The 26,817-nt window shown below is 38.4% G+C and overlaps 1 protein-coding gene across 18 annotated transcripts in view; it reads left to right on the forward strand.

The window, feature by feature from the left end:
• CNTN4 (contactin 4) overlaps positions 1–26,817 on the forward strand; it is a 936,745-nt gene that overhangs the window by 703,973 nt on the left and 205,955 nt on the right. For all 18 annotated transcript variants that reach the window (XM_058288376.2, XM_058288377.2, XM_058288387.2 and 15 more), the window contains one exon: positions 20,403–20,600. In XM_058288376.2, coding sequence (XP_058144359.1) covers positions 20,403–20,600 — 198 coding nt within the window. The remainder of the gene's footprint in view (positions 1–20,402; positions 20,601–26,817) is intronic.

A 26,817-nucleotide genomic window follows, 5' to 3' on the forward strand; every position in this document is an offset into this window, starting at 1 on the left:
TGTTCCTCTGGGTGTGATCCCCTTTGATTGTATTAGAGTCACCTGAGATGTCTTTGATTAAATTACCTGGTAGGATTAGGGTTTTGATTTGACCGTGCCACTAGGACATGACTCATTAAAAGACACACAGAAGAGGAAACACAGGAAGAGAGAGAGCTCCATAGACCAGGAAGAGAAGAAAACTTGGTCATTTCAGTTCTGCCATGTGACAGAAAGGGGAAGGCTCAAGCAGCTAAAGCACCCAAAAGAGAGGTGAGCCCTAGGCCAGCCTACAGCTGAGATCAGGAGAAGCTGGACCCAGAGAGCCTTAAGAGGAAGAAGGAAGGAGAGACCAGGCAGAGATCACTCCCCTCCCCCTTCTTGCGTCAACACGTGGCAACAGACTTTGGTGAGAAAGTACTTCTTATGGTACCTGAGGTGGACTCTTTAGGGCCTTGTAACTGCAAGCTTTTACCCCTGAATAAGTACCCCTTATAAAAGCCAACAGATTTCTGGTACTTTGCATCAGCACCCCTTTGACAGACTAATACAGGGGTATAAGAGAACTTCATATTTTATGCAAGAGTTTTCTGTAAACTACAACTTCTCTAATAAAAAAAATGTAAATAAAAGAGAAGAAGTGGATTAAATTCCATGATTAAATAAGTTTGGCAAATGCTGCACATCATACTCTCCTATAATTAAAAAAATTTGCCCTACTTTTCTCAACTCATCTCCCAAACATTTTTGTTCACATGCTTGTATTTATGCAATGCTGCTTCACATTCAATTGAAACAGTATTTCACAGCACATGTGTTTTAAATATTGCAGTATTTAATATTTATGGGCTCATTCTTTTTCTTATGCCCAGTTGACCATATTTATCTGTTCTGATCTTTTTATTGCACGTGTTCTTTCTCAGGTCTGTCATCCTCAGGAAAGGAAAATCAACTGTTGCAACAGATAGACTCAGCAGTTGCTTGTAATAGTTAAACTGTGGCTTTGGCACCCATCCCTTAGAGGTCAATAGGGGGTATATGCAATTATCTACAAGCAGTGAGTCAGCCAAAGGCTGAGTTCTCCTGTCACTAGGTCTTGGTTAAGAAGCTTATGAAGAACAAAACAAGCCCCTCAAATTCCTGCCACAAGCTGAATAAGTGCCCTCAGGGTCAGGCATCATCAAAGAGGGTCAGCTAATCAATGCTCACCAGCAATTTGTGATCTGAAGTGCTGTAGGAATAATAAAATTATATGTATCTTGTTGCCCTGGTAGCCAGAGTTGACACTTCAAGAGGTGATTTCTCTGTTTTTGTGAAGCTGGCTGAAAATAGCTGTGTGCAGACATTAGCCTTGTCCCAGCTTCAGTCACATGGTCTCCTTTGCAAGATAGTTAGGCCATTTGAGTCTAATGCCAATTGAGTCTCCTTGTACGAACTCACAGTCTGCTGGCACCTGACTATAAAGCTATTGGTTGAATATTGGATGCCTATGCCCAGAGCTTTTTATAAAGAAGGCCCTTCCTTTATTCCACCTTGACCACTCTTCTAAATCTTCATTACCAGACATCAGAAGAGATCAGCTAAAGAGATACTCTTAAATAATGCTAATCTGCCAGATTCCCTTAGGTAATGCTCTGACAAGGGCAGACCTGACTGCCATAACGACTCAGAGAATTAAATTGCCCAAGATTACACAGCTCCTGGCAGATCTGGCATTGTATAAAAGTTCAGCATTACTTTGAATCTGATTTGCCATTTATTTAAGAGAAATTCTTTTTAAATATTGCAATTTGCACAGATGAAGAAAAGTGAAAGGACTAATTCCTGCACAAGGTATTATGGCAGCATTAAGTTTGAGTTCTTAGAAAAGCAACAGTGCTGTGGGGAAAGCGTCTTGTACAGCTTCTCTATAGCACTCCTGACTTAAAAAGTTTCCTTGCAAGGATTTTCATTGTTTACCAAAAAGAAGATTTTTAAGGTGCTATTTTCTGTCTATAGCAGGCATTGCAATATTGAATGTTCATAGGTTTTTAAATAACATGTTTTTCAATTAGAATGAGGTTGGGTAGAAATCTGGAGAAGAATCAAAGCAGATAAGCAAGGGGTGTATTTAGGCCAGAGTAGAACTGTGAGGGACAAGGAGGAGGATGTTTATTAGAATTGAGAAGGAAGAATTTTTTCCAGAACTTCTCACACAAGTGACCATTGAATGCTTGTTCGATTATTTAACACTCTTTAACACTATATCTATTTGCCTATTTGTTGTGTTAATCAGGATGCTTTTGAAGGTAAGTGCTAAAATCCAACTCAAATGAGCTTTTTAAAAAGGGGAACTTACTGTCATAGATTTCCCCTCAGATGCAATTAGATTTATTTCTGAAATGATAGTGTTAGGAATCTTGTCTATTCATCTCTTGGCTTTGCTTTCCTTAGTCTTGGCTTCAATTTCAGTCTGTCTCTCACCTTATTGTAACCATAGCAGAATGAGCAAATGGGCCTCATGCCCCATAATTTTAGCAAAAGTTTCAAAACTAACTTGTATATGCCTGCTTGAATCATTTGCCCATTCTAAACCAATCACGATGGCCAACAGGTGCTCAGTAGAAAATGCTGACTGGGAAGACACAGGCCATGTGCCTGTTCCTGGAGCCAGGATCGGGGTCAGCATCACAGGAAAGCATCTACCAAGAGGGAAAAATGTTTCCTGGTGAAAAACTGGGATGAGGCTGTCAGAAGAAGGGAAGCTATGCATCAAATACAAGGGATAGTCCAGTTGTCCTCTTATTCTAAGGTATACAAAAGAATTGGTCTAAGATAAAAGAGATGTACACCATGAATCACATGATCTGCAAAGCTGGAAACACAAAGCTGGAAAACCTGATTCTCCTAGAACCAGTATCCCTGTAATAGATATCCTGCTGTATCCCTAGTGCATGGAAGAATGCCTGGGACATAGTAGATACACCCTAAATACTTGTCGAATTGATGATTGAAAATAGATATTAAGAAGGAAGATTTGGGTAACTTCTCCTGGCTTCTTACTTTCCATTTAAGCTTGCCCTAATCAGTCCCTGGACCTCGGGTACAGATCTGTTCACCAATAGGAGTAGAATCAATTATTTGGTGCTTCCCACAAAAGACTAGCACAGACATTAGCTGTCCCTCCTTCACACAAGACCACAAGATACTATGAATGTATTGATGGAAGCCAGGATGGTTTCCTTCATGCATTCATGTGTCGTATGATAGGGATTCACCCTGGGTTCACAAACTCAGCTATCTCCAAGGACCAGGCAGATAAGAACGCAAATAAGAAAGATGAGTAAGATAAAGCAGCTCATGTAGAGATCTACGTGTCCGCTCCAAACAGGCCACACAGTGCTAGACGTAAGCCAGTTTTTGCTTTGAAGAAATATAGTCGTATTCTTGCTGAGTCTTGTCCTTTCAAGAGGAGCCATGAATATGGATTTTTGAATAAATCATTCCATTTTTTAATGTTAACAATTGATTTTAGATTTGTGTATAGTAAGTATGTGAAATAGAACACAACTATTTTCCAGACCTGGCTCAAGGGCCATAAGCTTGAATTATCTGTTTCAAGTGCCATCTTTCCATTTATTTTCAATTTCTTTTGAAGAATGGGCTATTGTTCACTTCCTCACAAATGACAGTAATGACCCTTTGTATTTTGTACATTTTATAGCTTAAGTTAGCACAGGTTGTTAGAATAGATGCTATCATGCCGATCTTATTCTTAAAACCTCTGAGGTTTTAAGTGGAGGGACCTAAACTTGCACCCAAATTGTGTGAAGCTATTCTCTGTTCTATGCAACTTCAGATGGCTGCTTTCAAAACTCGCCTCATGTTCTTTTATTTGTTTGATTTATTTAGATTAATTCTTTCTCCCTCATAGCAGGGAAAAAAAAACCAAACCAAGTTTCTCAGTTTCCCACAACTCCTTTCTCTTAGTCAGATGGGAGAAAGAATCATTACCTACATGAAACTATAGAAATAGGTTTGTGTATTTAGCTATAACAAATGGAATAACTAGGGAATTTAAATCATATAATATTTTCCATCTTGCCAAAGATGGATAGATTTTTTTCTCCCAGAGGGAACTTTTAACTTAAGAATGTGTTTAAATCCTCTTGGCATGTTGGAATAATCATTAATGTTTACAGTTGCTGTAGCAACGAGAAATGCTGGCAATTGAGTAGGAAAGGAGCCTGAGAGGGGAAGATAAGCTGTGTCAATTATTGAACATCTGTCAAACACTTAGCCAATTTAAAGTGACAGGCAAAAAGCTAGAAGTCGAAGGTAGGGAAAATGTGTTTTTACTAGCATTCAGTTAAGAACATGTTTTGTTTTGCTTTTGCAACTGTTATAGAAAGATAATTAACTTTTATTTTCATCCACATGAAGTATTTTCTATGGGTAAGATCTGGTTGTATGTGTAATTTTTTATGCTATAATAATATTAATCCATCTCTACTGGATGTTACTTTGCAGTTTACTGAGCCTCTTTGCATACGTTATTTAATTTAATTTTCACGACAGCACACTGAGTTTGGTAAAGTAATATCCACATTTTACAGAAGCACATGTTTAGGAGTAGGGAGGTGAAAAACATGTCTGAGGTCATGTCTCTTAATTCAGGGCTCTCTTTACCTCACCAGAGTCACTACCTTTTAAGGCAGAGGCACTGCCCTAAATATTTGCTTTATGTATCCCAAGTACCCTCCTTTGGGGCCACAGACTTGGACTTCCTCTGAGGCCCTGTGCATCCTCAGAACCCTAACACAGCATTCCAGACAGCCCATACTAATTAGGCAGAGCCAGCAGTCAAGTGGAAATCTATTTGCAATCCCTATTCTATAATGATTTCTCACCCTTGCTTGGTGTGTTATTATTTACAAATTGTTTTCACATATATGGTCTCATTTGCTTGTCAAGCCGTTATAATAAGAGATTGTTGTCCCTCCTTCACACATGAGAAAATTGAAGCTTAGAAAGTTTACGTGATTTGGCCAATCACAAAGTTAGATGCAAAATACCTCCTCACCTCTTTTTCAACTAAACTGACAACACCATATTGATGGGGGAGAAAAGAGTGGAAAAAAACTAGAACTCTGGGTTCCAGGCCTGCCCTGGCCACTTACTATCTGAAAAAGAAAAAAAACACACACACACACACGCATAAGAAAAAATATGTAATGCTTCTCTAGTTACCTCTCTCTGCTTCTGACAGAGGAGAGTGTTAAACAGATTTCTTTAGGATACTTTCCAGTCATAATATGCTGTAATCCATAAACTCTAATATAGCTTTACTACGAAGTTTCTCAAATATGGCATCTGTTTATTCTCTGCCACATGTAACTTCAGCTCTCATCGTTACATTCCTAACTTCTCTCAGGTCTTCTTTGTAGAACGTATAAGAGCATTTTAATTTTATGTTGTGCTTTTGGAACTTCTGTTTCTTAGCATTATAAGTATAATAGCATTGGACAAATGGTCAGGAGATTTAATTTTCTGGTCTACCTTTGTTTAATGTTAAATTTAATGAGCTACTTTTTCCTCTGTTCCTCAATTTCCTTTCTGGAAAGCAGATATTATTTCTTTGGAATGAAGCTAATGAATTAACCTAAGTAAAAATAATTTCAGAAAAATAAAGTACTATGTTAAGGTAAAATATAAGTGTAGTTTTATTAATCATAAATCCTGACCTGGTCTGTTAATATAAGTGGATGATTTAGAACAGATCTGTGGAATTAATTTCAATGGATGTATAATTCATCAAATGATTCTATTTGCCATCTTTGACTTGTCAATAATAATAAATATTAACTAACATTTATTGAATATTAATATGTGCTGGGTACTGTACTATTAGCACTTGGTCCTCTCAACATTCCCATGATATGTATGTATTATTGTCCCCACTTTCCAGATGAGGAAATTGAGTATTAGATAAGTAACTTGCCAGTGGTAATATAAAAACGGCAATACAAGGTTTCGGGACAAGATGGGCCTAACTACAAATACTAGGGCAGATATTTGACTAGCTATCAGAAATGCTCTTAAACCACCTGGGGTGAAGATATTTACTTCTAAAAATACAACACTGACTTTCTTAGAGGTCAGATAAAAGATGTGATCATCAAATGCTATTTTTCTCCTGAATTTTTTTTCTAGAAGCTGACTTTTTTGCGCAAGCCTTTAATTGGTTTATTGCTTTCAAAAAATTATAAGTGTCATTAGTAAGAAACCATCATTTCTAAGAGCCAGTTATTATAAAGAACAATTTGTAAATGGTAGTGGGTGAATGGAAGATTATTATACACATATTTCCCACAGGCCTTTCTGATAGACTCATGAATAATGGTGAGAAGAAGTCATCATTAAGTGGGAGAGGGGAGGTATAAGTCTTATAGGGAGGGAAAAATGATAGGGGTTTATATTAAGATATTTTATTACAGGGGACAGAAAGCTGGTATCCACTAGGTAAAAAAAGATAGAACAAATGAACAGGTTTATTGATTGAAAAACAAAAGCAAATGACATGAAGAGCAAAAGTGTTTCCTCAGAGCTGACTTTCTCCATCCATCCACACTCACTCCCTTTGCCTATCAGCTCTCAGTCTTACCTTCATCCTCTCAGAATAGCTTTCAGTACTGCATTAGACAAGGGAATGGGTCATTCTATGCTCACATTCTCCAAGTCTTGAAACCAAAGGAAAGAAAAGTTCTCTTTGCTCATCTTGAGTGTTGAAAACCTTGATTGGCTGGCTTGAGTTATCTGACCCTTACCGGACCAACCACTGTGCTTTGGAAGATGAAGTAATATAACTGGTCTACCTCAGACCATCCCCTTTCCCTCAACTTGGGGTCCAACAACTGATGATTGGGTACCATGAAAACCATTAAAAGAAGCATTTCAAAGAAGAGGACCCCTCTTGACACAACAAGTAATAAAATCAAATTTATGGAGGATTAAGTCCCATCCACCCACCTCAAGACAGAGTTTAACCTGTGTGATCAGTGAATGTATCTTTTATTTTCAGAGGTCCAAATAAAATGGGAAGGACAGATCCATTTTTAATAATAAGAAAAGCTTTTGTTGCTTGTTTCACTTGAGCATTGGCAACATGCAGGGAAGAGTGGGGGAAGACATCCTGGGTTATATTGAAGACTGGTATTTTCTTGGTATATTTGGTTAACAGTTAATTTATGCTCAGAATTTAAATGTCAGTTTTCTGAATTTTATGTCACATTTTTAATTGAGGAGGGTATAGAATTGTTTAATAATCTGGGGAAAAGGCTATGTATATGTGACTTGTGTGGGAGTTGAGTACGTTACTTGAAAGCTTGCTCAGCAAGTCATATTACTGCTCAAATCCCTTTAAAATGTAAATAATTATACTTTAATGTACACATTTCTGCCATTTACTAAAAAATTTTTATCATTCCTGCAAATCCATTTCCATTCCCACATTTAATAATTCTCTTCTTTAGTTCTTTCTCCCAAAAAGTGCTTTACTTAAACAGTAAGGCAGATTTTTATTATGTTATGATAAAAAGCACAAATTTTATTAATGATGATTGTGCAGCCTTTTATTAGGAAATATCTTTAATGCTAATTACACAAATTATTAGAATATTCAGAATTTAGCTGATCACCTAGTTCCTGAAATTCTGAGCATCTCCTGAGTATCAGATACCAGGTTAGGCACTATGGAATGCAAAAACAAACAAGATTGTCATAATCCTTGCCACAGTCCACTGCAGTATTTCAGCAAAGGGTCTGGTACATCGGTCATGATAATCACCTCTGTGCCACCATGCCAATGGCTCAGCTGAACTGAAGGTTGCATTTGAAATGGTTCCTAACATAGGAAAAGAAACCTTTGGCATGGTCTCAAGTGGTGTCTGTTTTAATTCCAAACCTAATTCTACTGGTACTCACTGTGATCATTCACCTTTCCTACATCTTACTTGCCCTGCCTTTCCAATGAGGCTAATTCTTTTTCAACTTTTTCCCAGAAATATTTGGAGGCAACAAATGTAGTAACGGATATAAAAATGTTTTTGAAAAATATAAAAAATTAAGTCATGGTTCTGCTGATGTATTTATGTAAGACAAGCCATATTTAAAGGTAGATGGCAAGATCTGGCTCACTGCCCCCAGTTCTACCTTCCTTGTGCATGGAGATATCTTAGTCAAACCACAAGTCTGAAGTCTGGCCAGGTTGTGCTGATCTCTTATGGTAACTCAATTTCATCAATGTCTGTCATTTAGCCTAAGTTAGTAAGCTAATGTTGCACACCTGCCTACTTACCTCTTTGGCTTTTACTGAGTCTTTAGATATTTGAAAGACTATGAGTCATATTTTCTCTCTGCCATTTTTTAAACTCAGTAAAAGAGCATCAAAGCACCAGGGGAAAAAAGCAGAAAGGAAAAGACTTTTAAGAGAAAGGGTTTTGGCATTCTAACTTAAAACATACTGGAAACTAATTCTGCAGAATTTTTTTGGTTTTTTTTTTTTGCCTTCCTCTGATTTCAGTGGTTTTGATTTATTATCAATGTACCCTCATTTTTATAGATAACTTCTTTCTCACTAGCACTTATGGCCTAGATGTCAATAATATATTGGTGCTCCCCAAAACTGACATTTGGAATTTCAGTTCACTTCAGTTAATGTTTACTGAGTTGCTTACAGAAGGTGAGGGGCAAAAGTGAATTGCAAGTCAGGTGTTCTGCCATATGCTCTACTGGCTGCAGTGAGTACACAATCTAGAAGATAGATAAACAAGCAATCAAACCATTTTGATAAAGGAAAAATGAAATTTTAATACATGAAATAATGTGCTAGGTGCTATGAGGCAAAAAGGGAAAAAAGTGCCTATTTGATTGTTGTGGAGAAACCACGTGTTTTTGTCAGGCAGGAAATCGGCTCTTTGCTCCGTGCAAAAGGGATGGTTGAAATAAGCAGAAGTTGGAAGGGCATTCTCCGAAGAGAATATGCACAAGCCAAAGCAGACTGAAGAGCAAAGGATTCTTAAAAGAATCCATGAACTTTCTTCTGACCCTAAGCAACCCTGCTTACCAATTGTCTTGAAATGACAATTTGGGGGAAGGAGAGGTGTAAACTGTGAAAAAACGAAATGAAACCAACAAAAAAAACAACAGCGCTCCCTGCTTGGAGCAAAGCTGAGGTGGGCATAGCCTTCCCATTGTGTCTTATCTTTGCCTATATAGGTGACCCCTGAGGGAATACACATGTATTGAATGAATAAATTTAACAAGGATGCCCCTCCTCAGCCTCTCCAGAGTTTTGAAGAGCCTATTTTGAGAAATACTCACTTAGAATATGGATTTATGCAGAGAGATAATTAGAAAGCTAAATGTCTTTTCTTTTCCTAGGGCTGCCATAACAAAATACCACAAACCGAGTGGCTTTCCCCTTCCCCTCCCAGCTGGCCCCCTCATCAGCCTGCTCATTGCCTGCTTGCTGTATCTGCTCACTATGTCTGCTGTATCTTCTCATTGTCTCTGCTCATTGTGCCTGCTCATTATCTCTGCTTGTCTTCTTTAGAAGGCACTGGGAACCAAACCTGGGGCCTCCCATGTGGGAGGTGGGCACCCAACTACTTGAGCCACATCCAGTCCCCTAAGTGGCTTTAAACAACAGAAATGTATTGTGTCATGGTTCTAGAGGCTAGAAGTCCAAAATCACAGTGTCGGCAGGGCCACGCTCCTTGTGGTCTACAGAGAAGAACCTCTTCCTTGCCTCTCCCTTGGTTTCTGGCAGTGGTCTGCAATCCTTGGTGCTCCCTACTTTGTGGCAGCAAAACTCCAATCTCTGCCTCAGTCATCACTTGGCCATCTTCTCTCTGTCTGTCTGTGTCCAAATGTCCCTCTTCTTAAAAGGATACCAGTTTTATTGGATTAGGGCCTCATTTTAACTAAACATATCTTCAAAGGCCCAATTTCTAAATGAGGTCATATTCATGAGTTAGGACTCGAACATGTCTTTTGGGGGACACAACTCAACTCTTAACACTAAGACTAGGTAATTTGGGGTCCTGCTATAGAAGAACTTGAATACTAGCTTGATGCATTTTAATCCAGGAGGTAGGGGGGCCCTCAAATGACTTTTTTCTTTTTTTAGATTTATTTATTTCTGTTTATTTCTCTCCCCTTCCTCTCCCCGCCCCCCAATTGTCTGCTCTCTGTGTCCATTCACTGTGTGTTCTTCTGTGTTCGCTTCTATTCTTATCAGCAGCACCGGGAATCTGTGTCTATTTTTGTTGTGTCATCTTGCTGTGTCAGCTCTCTGTGTGTGTGGTGCCGCCCTAGGCAGGCTGCACTTTTTCGAGCTGGGCAGCCTCCCTTATGGGGCGCACCCCTTGCGTGTGGGGCTTCCCTATGTAGGGCACACCCCTGCATGGCACGGCACTCCTTGAGAGAATTAGCACTGCACATTGGCCAGCTCCACACGGGTCAGGAGGCCCTGGGTTTGAACCCTGGACCTCCCATGTTGTAGGCAGATGCTCTATCCATTGAGCCAAATCTGCTTCCCTCGAACAACTTTTGTGTGAAGGAGGGATATGCTTCAGAGTTGCCTTTTAGGAGGATTAATCTGGAAGTGTCATGTGGGTTAATCTGGAATGGTAGTGAGACTGAAGTTGACAAAAAGGCAGGATGTTCTTACCCCATTGGCATGTAATGGTGAGGTAGGCACAGAAAAAGCTTTGGGAATTAAATCCACAGGATTTGGGCATTGATTGGATTTCTCCTCCCTTCCCCCTCCCCCCAGGAATAAGAACCTCTCCACTTCCTAGAAATGATCTGGGATCTGGCAGAAAAGTGGTAGGAACAGGATATAAGAGTTGAGCTGAACAAGCTTTAACATCTTTGGCTCTCCTACAAGCTGAGGAAAAGTAGTGTTCTTTCTGGAACTGTACGTTGAACTTTGCTTTGTCTCGCTTTGACTATTATGCAATGTCCCCATTATCTATAAACTTAGCTCCCAAAAGTTACCTATGCTTCAAGGGATTAATGGTTCTAAAATGAATTTTTGTTTGTGTGTTTGAGCTCTTAATAAAATATAGTGCTAAGTTGTTGATTTCTTGCAATGCCTAACTATTAACAAATAACAAAAAGAAACTGATCTTTCATTTCCAGAACCCACTGTTGTCTGTAAAAGCTGCTGCTGCAGCTGTGACTTTACTGCGCTAACACCAACCTGGAAGACTGGACATTCTCCAGGACAATCAGGCAAAACTTGAATGCTGACTCTAGTTTCAGCACCAAGCCCCACTTCACTTCCGTTTTAATACGCAGATTAGCTTGTCTTTATTCATGTACTCCCATGCCATTCTCACGCTAACAAAAGTAAGCAAGTAAGGGTCAATTCCCTTTCTTTACTCGTCTTTACTTCCATATACTAAAGCAAAAGTCACAAACTAAATTGTCCACTGAATTTATGAGTCTGGTGCAGACAGTAGGGAGTGACAGAGATTGGCGCAAGCTCAAGACAGTTGTCCAGCTCCTAAGTGGGAAACTCTTACTCGGGAACCCTGGTGGGACGAGAACCTAGTGCATTCACATCTTTAAAAACAGTGTTCTCAAGTCCCAACACCAGCAACATCGGCCCTTCGGGTAATTCTGAAGCTCAGTCAAGTTTGAGAACGACCAGTGCCGTGGCCATCGTGCTGTGCCACCGGACCCCTCTTGAGGACTGGTGCTTGAGAACTCCTGTGTATAAGATTCAAGAACAGCCCAAAATCTGGATGTCCATTTGATTTCCGCTGTTTTTAAAACACGGGGACGCTGTAAAAGACACACAGGCTTAATCCATTCTGTGTGGCATCACTTCACAACCTCTATTCACGAGTCTTAACATGCTAACAAAAAGGATGTGCTTCTGTTTAAAAAATATATTGTGTTTCTCCTTAGAGTATGAAAAGTTTACCGACTCCAGGCTTAGGCAATATTTGTCAAATTTTTTTTCACATTTTCACTGTTACATTTCTAAGAGCAAAGGAAAGTCAGCATCTGCCCCCTGGGAATCTGGGAGCATATCCTGAAGCAATCAGCTACAAATACAAGATGTTGTAGAAGCCTTTTCATTTACCTTTAAAATTCATATGAATTTCATATCCTATTCCATCATAACCCATATTTGGCCAGCTTTCAAAACAATGTGTTAAATTGCTTTCAAGTTAATTCCCTTAACCGCCACCCACAAATTTGTAAAGAAAATCTACACTCCAGAAAAATGCCCATTTGACCCAATAAAATACAGGAAAGAAAACAAGAAATAACACATGGACAAGGGAAATGGTTATCCATACTCATGAGCAATTTTCAAGGACCATATGTGTGACTTTTGCCATCTCACTTTCAAAACAACAATTGCCACATTTGAGTGAGTAAATAGCATGTAATAAATATATCGTTCAATAAAGTGAATTACCCCTTAGTCAGGCGGCTTATTTTTAGAAATCTTGCCATAAATTTGGATGAGATTTAGCACTAGGCTTTATCTCATCCTTGCCTTATATGATCACCATTTTATTTTCCCAATATCAATATTGCAAAGCTGGTGAAAAGGTTTGGCTAGGTGTACAAACATAAATAGGTAGTAGCTAACTGCATGAAGCACTATATTGAGAATGGATTTAAGGCTGTGCGTCATCCAACAGCAATGTCTTCTGTGTGTAGGAGTGGCAAGTTGGTAGCCCAAGTGGCAGGTATATGCCCTCCCTGCTCTAATTAATGCTAATAAATAATCAGAAACAGTGTCTGGGCCTGGGTAGGCCCCGTTTGACAATGGGGACCTGTCTAAAGCAAATTCTCAGGGTGACAGAGCATGCACAATAGGGGTCCTCTTGGCTTGATTTCCGCAATCTAACTTATAGGGGGTCATTGCCATTGTCATTGATGTTAAATTCCAATTAGGGGAAGTGGCTGTGACTCAATCAGTCAGGCTCCCATCTACCATATGGGAGGCCCTGGGTTGATGGCCCAGGATCTCCGTGTGAAGGCAGGCTCGCCCAGACTCTGTGGAGAGCCGCGGCCCAGGCACCGCAGAGTGCCACCCAGCCCATAAGCGCCACGGAGTGCTGACTCAGCAAGGTGACTCAACAACGAAAAAAGGAAGACAAGCAAAAAAAGCACAGAAGAGTGCACAGCGAATGGACACAGAGGACAGACAACAAGCAAGCCACAAGGAGGGGCAGAAATAAAAATACATACAAACACAGAATAATGCACAGCGAATGGACAGAGAGCAGACAGCAAACAAACAGCCACAAGGGGGGGATAAAAAATAAAATTTTAAAAATTCCAATTTGACTTCTTCTGAAAATTAATACAATATCTGTTTGATATCTATTATTTCACAAATTTCAGCTCCTCTCAGACCCCTCCATTCTACTCTGTCCCACATGCTCTCCCTGGATGACTGTTCACATACGACTTTATAATTTATCTTAGTATAATTAGAGGCATCCTCTAGAGACTTCATCTCCCAGAAGCCAGAAGCCTGATTAGTCACTCCCTTCTTGGGCCATCTCTCAAATCTTTCATACAGTATCAAACTCTCGGACTTGCCTGCTACCTATTTATCATGTGTAAACACTAGCTGTATAGTCTTTGATATTCATGGTACAATACTTACTTTTTTCTGGAATGATTCCGATTACAATTACAATTTTTAAACATCTCCTTTTCCCTGAAGTCAAAGAAAGCCAAACAACTTACCAATCTACTTTTCAGCATGTATTTTTTATTAGGAAAAAAAATGCCAGAAGAGTATTTGAAAGTTTACATTAATATATTTGTTGCTCAGTGCAACTCCTGGTTTAGGCAGAAGAAATATTATTTTCATTTTCTCTGTTTTTCAGATGAGAAAACTGAGGAGTAGAAATTGCTTTCCAACCAAGAAGCACTGACGCTAAACTCAATCCATGTCCCTTGGCACCAAATGCAGGGATCTTCCCACTGTGCTGGTCTCTCTCCCTTTGTCTGGGCACACTACCACCTGATTCTAATCTCTGTCTTTCTGCTTTCCAATATTAGCCAGCACTGCTCTCCATTCCAGCACTGAGCTCAGGGCTTTTGTAAATGGTTAATGCTTAGTAAATATGTGACCAATTAGTGAAAGCATTCTTATAACCCATTTCATTTGTAGAAATCACTTAAAGTACATTTTTTCACATCTACTCTCTTAGAATTACACCTCAGATTAAATTCAACCTTATAACACTATATAGAAAGTACGATAGAATGTGAATAAAACTACCTAAAGATGAGGAAACTTCCTGTCTCTTACGCTGTTAAAATAATGTATAAAGCCAATGGTTTCCTGACTGCTACTTTTATTATCTTCTTTCTACAGAACACAGCTTAAATCAAGTGAATAACTGTGTTGAGATTATATGTATGGTCTAGACCCTGCCAATAATTACCTATGTGACCCTTAGTTCCTGGGTCTCTTTGGATCTCACTTTGCTCATTTGCCAAGGATGTTGTTCTTGATGACATACAAATAGAACCATAAAAATGTAATGCTGTAAGAGAGTTAAGATCATTTTATCCTATTCCCTTACTTTACACATAGGCAAACAGGTCTTTTGTAGCTCTAAATAATTGCAAAAGAAATATATGGTTTCCCAAAGGAATCAGTTTTCTGAATATAGAGATTATTCCGTAATCCCATCTCTGCCACTCACTAGATGTGTGACCCTGATCCAGCCATGCTTTTTCTCTAGACTTCAGTTTCCTCATCTGTAAAATTGAAGGGATTAGACTTAAATTTACTTTCAGATTTAAAACTTCCTGGAATAAGATAGACACCTTTGATAACTGCCATCTTTGCTATCATTTGGATAGGACTCAGAATGTAATGACTCATAATGTAATTCTAGAAAGAAATTAGCGTCTGGAACAAAATAACAGCATCTATCAAGCAGACTCTAATCATTGGAAGAATTTGCTTGATAAGTACCTAACTTTAAAAATTGCTAAATTGGTGGGAAGAGGATTTGGCTCAATGGATAGAGCATCCGCCTACGACATGGGAGGTCCAAGGTTCAAACCCAGGGCCTCCTGACCCATGTGGTGAGCTGGCCCACGCACAGTACTGATGTGCACAAGGAGTGCCATACCACTCAGGGGTGTCCCCCGTGTAGGGGAGCCCCACGTGCAAGGAGTGCACCCCGTAAGGAGAGCCGCCAGCGCGAAATACTGCAGCCTGCCTAGGAGTGGTACGCACACACAGGGAGCTGATGCAGCAAGATGATGCAACAAAAAGAGACACAGATTCCTGGTGCTGCTGACAATAATATAAGCAGACACAGAAGAACACACAGCAAGTGGACACAGAGAGCAGACAACTGGGGGAGGGGGGGACAGGGAAGGGGAGAGAAATAAAAAATAAATTTTAAAAAAAAATTGCTGAATTTGTGTCTTCTTTTAAAATATAATAATCAAACATCTTTTGCTTTTGGCCAAGGAATTGGAAAAAGAAATTCACTAAGGTAGTGAAGTTTCAGAGTTCATTTCCAATAGATATGGATATTACGAAAAGATCAGAAACCTTCTGCCTTAACAGTTATTATAACTAATCTCAGTCCTTTTCAACTGAGCATCAAAAGCTTCACAATCTATTTACTACTGCATTCCAAGTATCTGTTTATTCAGTTGTTACAAATTGCCAATGGGACAGCAACTGTCTGTCACTTCCAGAGCAATTAGTGTGTGAAAACTTATCAAAAGAAATCTGTCAAGTTTGAATAAGTATAAATATTGCATGGAAGTCCCGAAGGAAATCAAACTGAGTGGGATACAGTTTTGCTAGTTGCAGCACATGAAAATTTATTTTGGATTTTCTTACTTGGCTTTATTTTTCAGAATCTTGATATCATTTCATAAAACCCAATGGAAAAATGTTTTGATCTGATAAAATGGATGTTGATTCTTAGGGGAAATTTGTATTGTCGAATCATATAAGAATACTAACTCTTTACTTTCAAATGTCAAGAACTTTTACTGTTTCTCTGGAAAGAGCGCTAGAATGAGAGTATAACAAGAAGGGTAAAGTTAAAGTCTACTCTGCCATCTTTTGACCCTCTGACCTTACTCTTTCTGGGCCTCAGAATTTATATCTTTAAAATGAAGAAATAGAACAAGTGACCTGTTGGGTACTTTCTGGTTTTACTAAACCTATTTTGCCTGCTCTCATGTCTGTATTGTCCTTATATTATTTTCCTTCCTGATTGTCATGAACAGAAGGTAAAAATGCTATTATGAACTAAATATGTTATATAAACTCATAGAATTAATAATTAGAATATAGGTCACCAGAAAATAGAATGAGGATAGAGAATGGAAAGCTGAGGGTTAGTCTGTGCAGAATTGGTTAAAAGGTTGTTTGTAAATCTTTGGAAATTAATGGAAATGGTGAGAGCACATCATGGTGTTTGTGATTAGCAGAGCTAATATATGGGTATAACAGTGGTTGAAAGGGAAAGTCTAAGGACATGTATATTACTAGAAGGAAAGCTAAAAAAAATGTAGCATGGGACTATATAACATAGTGAAACCTCATGTAAAATATGAATATGGGTAATACTGCATATATAAGACTTTTTGCAAGATATAAATACAAATAAACTAGAGAAAGGAAAACAGAATAGCAGCTTTGTGTAGCAGGGGAGGCATAGAGAGATTGAGAGGTGATGAGTTTTGTTTGGTTGGTTCATTGGTTTTTGTTTATTATTATTATTACTGGAATATTGAAAATGCTCTAGAAATGATTGAAGTGATGACTGCACAGCTATGTGATTGTACCAAATGCCATTGATTGTTTACTTTGGATGGATTTATGCTTTATTAATATGTATCAATAAAATTGATCTGTTAAATACATAAACAACAATTAGATATTCTTGTTATACTCTTTCAAAAAAATACAGTATGCTGAGTGGTGATATTTTCTGTGAAGAAAAATCAGTTAATATCTCAGATAGAGATTTCCCCATGCTGTGGGCTGGGCACTTAGCTCACCATCATCTCATTAGTGGAATAGCCTAGACTTTTGGCCTGACTTCAAGAAGAGATACAGAAGTCAAGTGTTGAACTAATTTGGATCCTTAGATTAAGGCTCTCCTTGACAACTATGGCCTATTCCTTTACAAGGCACAGAAAATTGTTGAAGTGTCATATTATTATTACAACTTTAATTCAACTTTTTATTGTTTTCTGTTCAATTTTAATGTTACTAAGTGATTTTTGGAAAAAAAAGAAAAACAGTAGTAACACAGTAATAACCTCTATATTGAAGTCATTTTGTCATTTTAGTGTTTACCAAATAAGTTTTATGAGCTCTTCATAGATGTTTTAGGGATAAAAATATGTGTGTAGGGAGTTGGGGGTGGCTTCCACAACCAAATAAGTTTTCATGTTTAAACCTGCTCTAAGCAATTCCAGGGACATTGGCATGTAAAAATCTCTTACAAGCCCTGAAAGAAAAAATTTTAAAATCTGTTTAGCTTTGTTTAGTCCACTGCTTCTCAAAAATATTCAATTGTGGGAGGCTGGAGTAGATTCTCTCTATTAACAGAATTAATATTCCAAGGCACACAGTTTGAGAAATGCTGTGTCATATTCTTAAGCTTGTCTTCATCTCCAACTACAAGACTAAGTCACTTAAGTCACAATAGGAGTGAAACCAAAGTAATTAACTACATGTTAATTGATTTTTTAACTTTTAAAATGATTGATCTGGTAAAATGCAATACCAGTAATAACTAACACCTGTATAGTCCTTTATAGATTTCAGAATGCTTTTGCGTAAGCTAATCCTCAATACAGTTCATTTCAGGAATTATTAATAAGAAGCTGAAAGTGAAGGAGTTGAAATGTCTTCTCTTATACAGATTTGAATTCAGGTCTTTTGTTTTTTTCCCTCCAATTAGGAAAACAAAAAGCAGAAACGTTTTCCTGTATATCCAGGGTCTATATGACTTTCTAGTTGCTAAACTACCCTCTTCCTGCAGAATTAAGAGAGCTTTGTGGGAGCGGATGTGGCTCAAGCAGTTCATCGCCCACCTCCCACATAGGAGTTCACAGGTTTGGTTCCTGGTGCCTCCTTAAAAAAAAAAAAACAAGCAAAATAAATGAAAAAGCCAATTCAGGGAAGCTGATGTGGCTTAGTGATTGAATGCTGGCTTCCCGCATGCAAGGTCCCAGGTTCAATCCCTGGCCCCTGGTACCTAAAAAAAAAAGAGCTTTTGTGTCACTAGGTAAGGAAAGCAACTGTTTTGAAAATGTCTTCAGGAAAAAAAAATAATTTCATTTATTTGTTTATACATCTCCTTGGAGAGGTATGGGTTGATTAATGTTGTATTGGTAAATTACTCTCTTAACTTCTACCTGGTGACTTTGAAGATACTAAGTCATACTTAAAGCTCCCTCATAGCTAATTAGGGGATAGGTAGTATCCTCCTCATTGTTCATTTGAGATGCTGAGAGATCTCTGGGTTTGCCTGAAACACACAGCAAATTAATTAAGTCAGGAGTGGATTGTCTGCTGTGTTTAAATCTCTTGTTATGGCTACCATACTAATTATACTTCCTCGTGACCTATGGTAGGGGCTTTTCTCCCTCCCAGATTTCAGTTTCTTGAGAAACAAACTAGCATGCTGGGAATGACTTGCTTATTTACACTGACTGTCCTCTTGACATCAGCATGGGGTTATTTATAATTTCATGCACATGTGTAAATAAAATGATTAGCTATTCTCATATAAACATAATTATATCTATCTAAAATAATACAGGTAGAAATGTTGTATTCCAGTAATAAGGGGAAAGCAATCTACATGACCCCTCCTTTGTATGCAAACTACTGAATATTAATGCAGAATATATTTCCTGTTGCACATTTGGTTGTTGAGGTCAATTACAATTGGAACTCACTGAAGTATTAAACAACAGAAATGCCTTTTACAGTAATAAGTGTTCTCTATATAAAGCTGAAGTGATTTTTCTGCCATTTTCCTAGGACACCCCATACATTTAAACTTTAGCCCAAGATTGTACTAAAGAGTGGCCTAAAATAATCCAACCAACTAGTTCTGAAATCAGAGGCTCCCTTTGCATCTGGTTGCACCACCCCAAAAGTAACTGCTCAAGATAAAATAAGGGTATGTTGGCTAATGTGTGCCCAAGGCTAGTGTATCTTCTCCAGGTGTGGACAAATCTGGAGGCTGCACTTTGAAGCAAGAAATCATGGAATGACTGAGGATGAAGACATTTGAGATCCTTGCAGTGCAATAGTTTACTCTCTGTCGTTTGAGTTTCTTCTCGAAAATTGAAAGTTTGGGCTCATATGAATGAAACATTTGTCTAATTCTTAAGAAAAAACACAAAATTTCAAAGGAACATTTTCCTGTATGACTGGCATTTTCAGAGGAACAGGTGTTTGTGACAACATTGCTCTTTGACCAATATCTCATAGTTCCTTATGGATATAATTATTCAGCTACTTTTTCACTTTTCTGCCATTTTAAACATTTTTAAGCATGCAGTTTAGCAACATTAATTGCATTTGCAATGTTGTGCTACTGTCATCACCGTCCATTATCAAAACTTTCATCACCCCAAACAGAAACTCTGATAAGCTTATTTTTTATATATGAATTTATGTTTGTGGACTCAACCTACCAGTCAGTCAATATGTATTTAGTGAGGATTTCTATGGTATTAAACCACTATCTCATTAAAATAGTGTAAAAGGAGTTCAACCTCACAAGCAAGGAGAAAGTATGAATTTGAGTTGAGAGTAGGAGGCATTGCCAGAAGGCTGGATTAAGACTCAGGAATTCTCTTTTTCACCGGGGCTGGCAGTTCAGATTAGTTATTTAGTTTCTTGTGCCAATATTTCTTAGGAAATGGAAAACTATTAAATGATATTGGAACCCATATACAAGTATGTGGCACTTTGATGCACTGTAATGATTATGATCTATAAAATAAAAGAGGTGATCTAAATAGTTTCCAAGATAGCTTCTAGCATCAAGATTATACATTCCCTGTAATTTGAACATTAGCTCAGTGTTGCATATGCTTGGCACATCCTTAGCAAACTATAAATGCATATTCCCTAGACTTAAAGAGGTTGGATCTCTCTTAATCAAGTATTAGCGTACTCTGGAAATAAAAGCTTTTTGAGTGATGGTTGGAAGACTGGCAGAATGCTTTAGGGGACTGTTGATTGCTTCCTATTTAAATTTAGCAGACTGGAAAAGGATCATTGAGCAATAATGTGAATTTCTACTATTTCTTCCATGAGTACAGTATATTTCAAGTGTGCCAAAAGTCATATTCGTAATGATGCTTTCTTTGATTTTCAGAGCTGAGCTATGCCTGGATCTTCAATGAATACCCTTCTTATCAGGATAATCGCCGTTTCGTTTCTCAAGAAACTGGGAATCTATATATTGCCAAAGTAGAAAAGTCAGATGTTGGGAATTATACGTGTGTCGTTACCAATACTGTGACAAACCACAAAGTCCTGGGGCCACCTACGCCACTAATCCTGAGAAATGATGGTGAGTTTTCTGAATGATTTGTCAATTCTGTTTGTGTGTATGTGTGTGATCACAAGTTAGATATGGAAAGATGCTATGTTATTGGCATACAAAGCTCGATTGTCTAAATTTAATTAAAGAAAAGTTTAATACTTTCTTCACTTGGTACCTGTATTTTCTCCACTTGTATAAGAAATAAACCCACAGATCCATTTTGGAGAACTAATTAGAAATCTAATGGCTAATCTCAACAAGAATGGAATGTGGATTTAGGGGAATATAAATAACAAAGGAATCTATTTCTTATTTCTTTCCCACTAAATTATGTACACAGGCAGAATGAAGTGAAAGATTGAACAATTAGCTCATTAATCAATTCTATATAATTTAGTAGTCAGTGTCCAGAAGGAAGCTTCAAACTATCCAAATTACTTTTGGTTATACAATTTTGAAGATATAGTTCCCACCACAGTGAAATACAGGACTACTTTCGGGAAAGTATTTCAAGAAAATATATGCACTTCACCTTAATCACCTAGATGATGAAGTAGCAACATATGTAAATCACTGTGCATTTTTTAAAGATGGTCTTACTGAACCGGATGCCTTTTCCCACCCTAGATCTTTATATATTTTGGGCCCTCTTCCTGAAATGCTCTTCCTGCTCTTGTTCCCAATCTTTCACTCAACTGATACTGGGCCTTCCAGTTTCTTTAAAGACATCACTTCCTACAGGAAGCCATCTCTGACTGGCTCCCTTCACCACACTGTAACAGGTGTCTTCTCTATAAACTCCAATAACATCTACCACCATACCCCCAAGAACTCTTTATGTCATAACTACCATTGAGCATCACTGTCTTCCTTACTAGAAACTTACTTTTTTGAAGGACAGCCTGTTCACTTCTCTCTCCTGCCCCTAATCCAGCTCCTAGTACATAGAAGCTTCTCAATCAATATTGGATAAACAAATGAATAAATGAAAAGAAAGCTAAATTAAGCCCTTAATAATTGCTAAAATAATCAGTCATAGTGTACACATTTAGGTTTCCACTCTTCAAGTCCTCTGCCTACCTATTACCCATTTGATCTTTCCATTATAAATAGGAATTTCTTGACCCATTACTGTCAGCCAAAAAATTTAATAGCAAGCATTTATTGAACACTTACTATATGGTAAGCACTGTACTCAGAACTTTACATGGATTATTTCTTTCAAACCTCAAGCAATTATATGAAGAACGTCCTCTTTTATACTTTACATGTGAAGGAATTGGGGCTCAGATATGGTAAATAATGAATCCCAAAGTCACATAGCTAGCTGTTAATGGCTCCAGGTTTCCCAGTATCCAGGTCTCATTGACTCCATAGCTCGGTACCTTAACCCCTCACTACACTTCTTTTCATTGTACCCTACCACCTCTTACCTAGGTTTATACAAGGAAAGCATGTCAAATGCAGGACTGGCACTCAGGCTTCTGTCCCCATGTTTGTCATTCCTTCCCCTCTGCACTGCCAGTGAACTTTGTGCCCAAGGGGAGCTGTGAGCCTGAGCTGCCTAGAACAGGATATTGACTGACAAACCTGCTCTGCAGAGAGGCTTAAGCAACTTTCCATAGAGGCCATACCCTGGAATTGGGGGTAGGGAGTGGGCGGTCATTTAGCTTTCATCCATTCACTGACTCATTCATTTAACGAATATCAATTTAGCACTTGCTGTGTCAGCCACTCTCCTCTGTGCAGGTAAGCAGAAGCGTGAGGCCCCATCTCATGGCATTTACATTCTCCTGGGGGACATAGACACAAATAAACAAACAAAAACAAGCAGACTGTTTCAGGTAGTGATGAATAAACGAATATGGTGAGGTGAGGGACTCTATTTTTAGTCCTGGAAAGGCTTTCTGAGGAGGCGCCATAGGAGCTGAGAGCTGCATGATAAGTCCGTCCTGTGAAGATAAGAGGGAGGGGCACGCCAGCCAGACTCATCAGCACAGGCAAAGGCCTGGGTCTGAAAACACTTGGGATGTCCAAGCAACAAAGGATCAAAAAGAATGCAAGCATGGTTAGAGCACAGGTGAGCAGAGTGGAGACTGGCTGGAGTTGAGGTTGCAGAGGGAGCCAGGGGCCAGATCATACAGGCCACAGAGAAAAGACTGGCTTTTATTTCAAGTGCAACAAGGAGCCATTTGAGGATTTTATGCAGGGAAGTAATTTATGTTTTTTTAAAGATTGCTTGGTGCTCTGTGGTAAATGGGTCTTCTGAAAGCAAGAGTGGAAACTGGAAGTCCAATTAGAAGACTATTGCAGTAAATCAGTTGAGAAATGATGGTGGCTTGCATGGGTAAATAGCAGTGGAGAAAGAGAAAAGTAGATGGGTTCAGAATATAGTTTGCAAGAAAGCTGCCAGGACTTGCTGATGCATTTGTTGTAGGAGGAGTTGGAAGAGAAAAATCAAGGATGACACATAGGTTTCTGGCATAACCAACTGGATGTATGGGAATGCCATTTACTGACGTGATTTTACTAAACAAGTTTGCAAGGGAAAATCAGGAGTATTTTTAACATCTTTGTAAAGCCAAATGCATGACTCCTTCCTTGGCAGTGGAAAGAATGATTTGTTTTAGGCTTCTTTGCTCATATCTCTATCATAGTGCTTTTCAGTATATCATATTTACTTGTAGCTTACCTTCCCCCACCCTACTGCCATTGTAATTAAGCACAGATCATGTGGTTCTGTTCCAGAGCCCAGCACATTACTTGTCACATGGTATATGTTAATTTAACGTGTTGGATTAAGCTGAAGCATATTAAATATAACTGAAAAATCTTGTCAGTTAAAAAAAAAGATAGGCAAGGTACTAGTTCTGTCAAAAGTTATCAGTGCTATCTCCCCAAACCTCAGGTTGAAGAAACTTTTGCAAAAGTAGTGCTCTAGAGGCATTCTGTAAGTAATCATTTAAAAATTCAGCTCCTCTGGCCTCTTCACAAAATGCTCTTCTGCCAGTACATCTGTTCAGCAGTGTTATCTTTTTTGGTGTGTCAAGTCACAAGTGTAATGAAATATTGACTTTGATGCACTAAGATGCATCTGAGGACAGACTCCACACAGAGCTGCTACTTCAGAAAGAAGTAACAAAAATTCAGGAAGGCAAGAACTCCATAATCATCATGGATGCTGTTTGGTAACAAGTATGCCTTTTTCTTGGCTTTTAGATTTTTCTTGACTTCATAGAGATGACAAATGATTTTTATTAGAATATTTTATCACAAATTAGCAGACCAGGGGTCTCATTCTTCAGCAATTAATGCACACTCATTCTTAATTTTCTTGAGTGCTGCATGGTAAAAATTCAAAGGACATCCTTCTTATTTAGGTTGGAGTCCATAAAATAGATACTCAACCTATCTTACTAAGCACACGGAGGTGATTTAATTAGCTTCTGTCTCAAGTTGAGAGAAAAAGGGAAATATAAATCCAAAAGAGAATGTAAATTAAAGATAACGTTTAGTCTATTCTGTGGGGGCAAAATCAATGAAATTATCATACTGCAAGATCTGATATTTAGTAACTATATTTTATTTTTTATTTATTTATTTATTTATCCCCCCCCCCAACCCCGGTTGTCTGCTCTCTGTGTCCACCCACTGTGTGTTCCTCTGTGACCACGTCTATCCTTATCAGCGGCACCAGGAATCTGTGTTTCTTTTTGTTGCATCATCTTGTTGTGTCAGCTCTCCTTGTGTACGGCGCCATTCCTGGGAAGGCTGCACTTCTTTTGTGCTGGACAGTTCTCTTTACAGGGTGCACTCCTTATGTGTGGGGCTCCCCTACACAGGGGGGCACCCCTACGTGGCAGGGCACTCCTTGCGTGCATCAGCACTGCACGTGGGCCAGCTCCACATGGGTCAAGGAGACCCGGGATTTGAACCTCGGACCTCCCATGTGGTAGGCAGATGCCCTATCCATTGGGCCAAGTCCACTTCCCTAGTAACTATATTAAACTGATAAGTGCATAGTGAGTAGAGAATTTTGTACATCATTTTGATACTAGAAACCCACTCAAAACTTTACATGGTCCTTTTGCTACTGCAATGTGAAAAGCAAGGCTGAGGAGTTTGTAGCCCGAGCTGAACTAATTGCCATGGCTGGACATTACTCTTGCTAACTGTGGATGCAGCTTAATGACCTGGATTTTTCCAATATTCAGGTTATTTCTTTCAGGTTCCAGTTAAGCAGTTCTAGAATATGAGTCATCATTTCCAGCCCAAAAGTAGCAATGAGTAAAAGTAAACAGTGAACCTTGGCTCAGGTGCTGTAGGAGTCAGGTGTGATGTGTCTGCCCTACTGACTGCCCGCCTTCCAACATCTCAGATCATGGCTCACATCAGCTGATGGTACAGAGGTGTTGGAAATTGAAGCAGGTACCCTGCAAAAGACATGTTCAAGGTCTTAGTCTGCATTCCTATGCCTGTGACTCAATTTATCAATAAGACATTTGAAGTGTTATTATTGAAGCATGGACTCATTTGTGAATAGGATCTTCCGGGATCCTATTTACATGTAGCCTAACTGAATCAGGGTGGGCTCTAATCTATATTACTGGAAGCCTCACAAAGAGAGGAAATTCAAATGCAGATTTAGAAAAAGTCTCAGGAGGCAACTACGTGACCACAGAGGCTGAGCAAGTCTCTAACTGCAGCAAGTCAGCACCATAGCAATTCAGACTTTGGGGAGCAACCATGGCCTGTCAAGACTTTGATGCTGGACTTCTAGCCTTCAAAACCATGAGATAGTACATGCTTGTTGTTTAAGTCAACCCATTGTGCAGTATTTATCATAGCAGCTCAGGTAAACTGAGACAAGAGGTTATCCCAAAGACACTGGAACCAGGCTCTGGGTAGATCCAACTCTGCCAATTACTGGCTATGTGACTTTGGACACATCAGTTTAACTTCATTGTGCCTTCATTCTCTTATCAATAAAATGAGGATAGCAATACCTACCTCACAGGGTTATTTTGTGTGTTAAATTGTACCTAAATTGTTTAGAACAGTGATAAAGAGCAAGTATAAAATCAATAAATTCCTTAACTAAGATATGCTCAACAAATTATTTTGGGCCTTTTAATTTTTTTTTTCTACTCTGTATTTTCTCCTGTTTTTATAAATTTTTCAAATTTTTAGAAGGATGTTTGGTAAAAAGGTAATCCATGGATTATTAAACCTGGAATGCACTCAGAGATTACACATTTTTATATCCTTCATTTTTAGGAAAGGGAACTAAGGATCAGAAAAGTAAGATGAGATGGCCTCAAGGCCTTTTGCTTCATCACCAATCACCATGCTGGTCAATTGAGGTCCAGAAAAGGCTGTATGGAGCTCTACATTCACAGATACACTTTGTTACTTTTCCTTTCTTAGTTTTGAAATTTTTATTTTTGGGAATTCTCACAGATAACTGTACTGTGTTTTGTAGTTTTTCACCTCTAGGGACTATAAAATTGAGAGTAGTCAGATAAACATGAGAGAATTTTATATCGGAATTTACATTTATTTATCTAGATATTTTTAATATGCTTTGCAAAAATAATAAAGCTTGTCATGTAGGAATGTGTACCTATTGCTTAAGCACTGTGAAAGGAAAAGACTATAATTGGAAAGATATATCATAATTATTATAATTATGACTACCACAGGTACTATAATAGTCCATTAATCAATATTAGCCCAATTGCTGGTTATTAATAATGGTTAGTTTGCTCTTTTATATGCCTGCTCTACAGATCTCAAAGAATTGTCCCTTAAATGCCATAAACAAAGGTAATAGACGACCCATAAAGTGTAGCTATTAGAAAAATGATAGATGATAATCATAATGATTCTGTCTTCTATATTTACCCTTTATCCCTGACTTCCTCTAAATTGGCTAAAACTGGAAAGAATTCACAGATTATATGACAGTCTTGGGGATGTGAGAAAATGTCTGTGAGGAAGTTTATGTACATTATGTATACTACATAATTGAGCTTGAAAACTTATTGTTTAGCCTTTGCCTTTGTCCTGTTTTTCTTGAGATTGGCTGGAAATTGGTTTGGCAGTTCTTTTTTTTTTACTTGTTGGAACCAAGAAAAGTCTTCAACAGTTAATAGCCAGTGTCTGTCTGCAGAGCTTATGCTTTGCAAACTGGTTGCTAAATATTTTTTAATGTTATCCCTGATTAGAATACTACATAGAAGAG

Source organism: Dasypus novemcinctus, chromosome 26, assembly GCF_030445035.2.
Source record: "Dasypus novemcinctus isolate mDasNov1 chromosome 26, mDasNov1.1.hap2, whole genome shotgun sequence".
NCBI lineage: Eukaryota > Metazoa > Chordata > Mammalia > Cingulata > Dasypodidae > Dasypus > Dasypus novemcinctus.